The sequence below is a fragment of the Ananas comosus genome, linkage group 2, assembly GCF_001540865.1.
Source record: "Ananas comosus cultivar F153 linkage group 2, ASM154086v1, whole genome shotgun sequence".
NCBI classification, from domain to species: Eukaryota; Viridiplantae; Streptophyta; class Magnoliopsida; order Poales; family Bromeliaceae; genus Ananas; species Ananas comosus.
Window position 1 is genome coordinate 2,193,208 of NC_033622.1, and position 4,227 is coordinate 2,197,434.

Below are 4,227 nucleotides of genomic sequence, written 5' to 3' on the forward strand. Positions count from 1 at the left end.
ACAACAGTATATCTGAATTGGCATTTCATTGAACATGTAAAAAACGAGATCACCTTTTATAGATTTGGGAGCATAGTGCTTGAACAGAATTGAAAACACAAATTTGCAAGTAAATTAGTCTCAGAAAAAAAGGAAAAGAAAAACTAAATGCAAATAATCTGCTGCCAACGACAGAGTTTTTGTCACAACTATCAAATTAAATTATATCGTCTAGATTTAATGCCTCAAACTGAGGGTTTGAAGCGATAGATGTGGCCACCTTCAATTTGTTAAGTTTTTTTTTTTTTGAGAGATTCAATTTATTAAGTTAATAAGCCAATGATATATTGCTAGGTATTAAAAAGATTGGAAAGTTCAAGAAGTGAAGAAAAAACAAATAAGTGCATCATGTCATGTGCACGATTGGCCATCATTCATTCCTTTCAATTCAAAGTAATAAGAATTGCATCAAATAAAGACAATTCTACATTCAATCCCGTCATATGATATATAAGAAATGCTAAATTAAATATGCAACATGCAAGAAAGTATTGAACAACTATGTATGCAAAGTGAATGACTGTGAATTCATGTGTTAGAGAGAAAGAGAGAGAGTGAGAGAGAGAGAGAGAGCGTCCCTCCTAGACTTGCCTGTAGCTTTGCCTTCCTCCTCATGGAGGGAGGCCCTCCTCCCGACCCTCCACCTTTGAAGGAATCCTCGTCTCCGTCGCATGCTCAGAAGGATTCCGAATTGATGCCCCAATCTCGTTCGTGGGCACAAGTTACTTCAGGTGTGGGAAAGAACATTGCTCATATAAATGCTAACTTTATTACTGCTGATCAACTTTCTAGAATTAAGGCTGCAACTACAGATCGTGTAGTTATTGATCCAATAGAGCTCCAGGAGAGTATAAATGAATGGCAGTTCTCATTAATTGGTAAGTTTCTTACCAGACCTCCACCTTTACATATTATTAAGAATGTCCTAAGCACTATTTGGCCTACTGATGGGAACCTTGACATTATTGACCTGCCATCGGGTTTCTTCTTGTTCAAGTTCTCAAGCGAGCAAGCTATGCTATCAATCCTGTCAGCTAGCCCATGGACAGTGAGGGGTCTACCCCTTAATCTCATGCGATGGAGGCCAAATTTTAACCCAATGGAGGAGATGATCTCTACTGCTCTAGTATGGGTCCACTTCCACAATTTACCCATTGAGTACTGGAAGCAGCCTATTTTCTTGCAAATTGCTAGTCGGGTTGGTAGGCCACTCAAGTTAGATGATACGACGCTTACTAGGGCCCGGGGACAGTTCGCCCGAGTTTGCATTAAGATTGATCTCTCAAAACCACTATGTCAAGGATTATGGGTGGGTCCTCTTGAGAGGGAAGCTTATGTGCTTATTTCTTATGAGAATCTCCCTGTTGTCTGCTTTTGCTGTGGGCATGTGGGTCACCGACCCACGGATTGTCCCACAAAAAAGTTGATGATAGTGAAGGATCCAATTAGAATGAGTAATAGTTTAAGTGAAGGAGAGCCTGGTGAGGAGAATTCAAGGCAACAGGACAATGAGGATGATACATTTCTATTTGGCCCCTGGATTCGGGTGAGACGTCGCTCTGGGCGTCGTGGACGTAGCCGTCGTCGTTCAAGATCACAGCAGCCTAAGACAATAAGCCCGACTCCGACCGCCGACAGAGGTGTGCGTGATAACCCGGTTCAAGAAACTCGGGGGTTTATCGTGGGCCGGGGCGAACCGGCCACAAAAGACCGTTCTGACCACTCACGTGATATGGCTCTCAACGGGAAAAATCACATTAATGAGCGTGTCAGATTTAACCCATTAATATCCTCCATGATTACTCCTGCCCATAGAGGGGATGCTGCTACTTTAAATGTTGACCAAGGGGAGACCAATGTGAACAGGCCAACTAGCATGAAGTTAGCAATGGGCCCAATGGGTTCTGACAGATGGAAGAAAAGTGGCTTAAATAATTCAAATGCACGTGATGGAGTATTAGCTTGGACAAGTGGGACCCAAAAGATAGTGCATGNCGGGTTACTTCCACCACCCTTCTATTTTAGTCGCTCTCTTACTCTCGCTTCACGACTCACGCAACTCAAAACTGAGATAACGGAACCTCCACCCCCCTTCACCCCACTCTCTCTCCCTCTCTCTCTCTCTCCAAGTTTTTTTTTTTTTTTTTGAGAGAGAGATAGTTAGCACGCTACCCACTTCATTTATTTCTAAAATCATTTATTTCATTTAGAAATAAACTTAGCTGGAAATATGAATCAACTATGATTCGAACTTAGGTCTCGGGTTCCAACCACCAAGCCTTTTGCCACTTGCTCTAGGAACGGTCAGTCTCTCATTCCAAGTTCCAACCCTACCTTATGTAATCAAAACAACAATTGAACTTTTGTGCTTTAAAAATACCAAGTTATTAATTAGTACTTGTAGATTTTTGACAATTGAATTAAAAAATGTGCGATTAAAATGATATAGGACCCTTAGGGTTGAGTGGGTGGTTGGTTGAATACTATGATCTAACGGATGAAAATGATCAAAGGAGTAGACCTAATGGTAAAAAATTTATAAACACCAAATGCTTGGTGCTTTTACAAGCACTATAACCGGACTCATCAAAACAATATATATATATATATATATATAGTAGGACTAGTGTGCTATTAAAAGAACGGAGGTCTTCATGCTTCTAAGTCATTTTCGATAATAGAACTTTTGAATCGACAAATGGCTCTGTTAAACTTAATCTAGTTTATTTAAAATACCTAAAAAATAAATTTTGTAATTTTCTGATATAATTTACTTATTGATCAAAAGGATTCAAAATCGATAAATTTTAATAGTTGATGTGTGCCGTTTATAGGTTTAACAGTGTAGAAGTATTTAAACCATATGAAATTTTGACAGAAAATTTTTTATATTATTTAGAACAAAATTAATATCTCTGATCGAAAATTTTAATGCTATATCGCAACTTTTTATAAGATTTTTATTTTTAGCCGTCTATTTTTAGCATTTTTTATTATTAGGTAAATAATATCGAAAATCACAAAATTTATTTTTTATATACTTCAAAAGTCAATTATTGATTTGAAAGTTCTATCATCAAAAATAGCTTATGACCACAGAGGTATCCGNCAATGTGAACAGGCCAACTAGCATGAAGTTAGCAATGGGCCCAATGGGTTCTGACAGATGGAAGAAAAGTGGCTTAAATAATTCAAATGCACGTGATGGAGTATTAGCTTGGACAAGTGGGACCCAAAAGATAGTGCATGGGGGCCCAAGTGAGTTGGTGGATCAAATTAAGTCTGTGAATTATGGTGTTCTTGAATCAAATGACGATCAGATCGCAGCACGTGGCGAGGCTATGTCCGTTGATCGGCATCCTCATAATGGGGATCAATGTATGGAAGAAGGTAACCATGGCGGGCTCTTGCAGCCAGCTAGCTTTTTTCCCTCTTCTTCTGACCCCAAGCGCCTAGACACCTCTGCCGGCGAGGGGTCATCTAGACCTCCCTCCCCAACGGAGATGCTAGCTAAGAAGGTCTCTATGGCCCTTGACGCCCTTCCTCCTCTTGCTCATCGGCAGCCCCTTCGATCAAGTTTAGCTCGAAAACTGGCTAGGCTTGGCTCTAAAAAGGGTATTATGGAGGAGCTCGATGTGGGGGATCTTGCCCAAAAGTCGCCGGAGCTGCTAAAGGCCAAACTGAAAAGTGCATCTCGACGATCGACAAAACGACAACCCCAAAAGAAGGACTTCGAAGCGGCCTCAATGGCTGATGAGCTAGATCTGGAATCTTCTGTTTCCTTATGAAGCTGATTATTTGGAATGTGCGCGGGGCATCCAAGAAGGAAGCCACGANATATGAGACATTTTTTCGTTTAACGGTGTAAAAATATCCAAACTAATTAAATTTTAGATAGAAAATTCTTTAAACTATTAAAAATAAAATCTATATTCTTAATCTTGATTACAAGACTACTATCATTATTTTTTAAATAACATTCATTTTCAACCGTTCATTTTTATGTCAACTTGATGGACAGAAAAACAATATCGAAAAAGTATGAGATTTAGTTTCTAAATGTTTTCATATTCAACGGTGTCAATCGTCAATTTGGAGGTTCCATCATCGAAAATAAATGAGTGACAATATAGTTCGTTTGCTACTAATAAAATTCAACTCAACTCTCTCTCTCTCTATATACACACA

The 4,227-nt window shown here is 39.3% G+C and overlaps 1 protein-coding gene across 1 annotated transcript; it reads left to right on the forward strand.

Annotated features, from left to right (window-relative positions):
- On the forward strand, positions 653-3,827 carry LOC109706898. Its single transcript, XM_020227916.1, has 2 exons — positions 653-1,993; positions 3,126-3,827. Exons 1-2 carry the CDS (start codon positions 653-655, stop codon positions 3,825-3,827), a joined length of 2,043 nt encoding a protein of 680 aa, XP_020083505.1.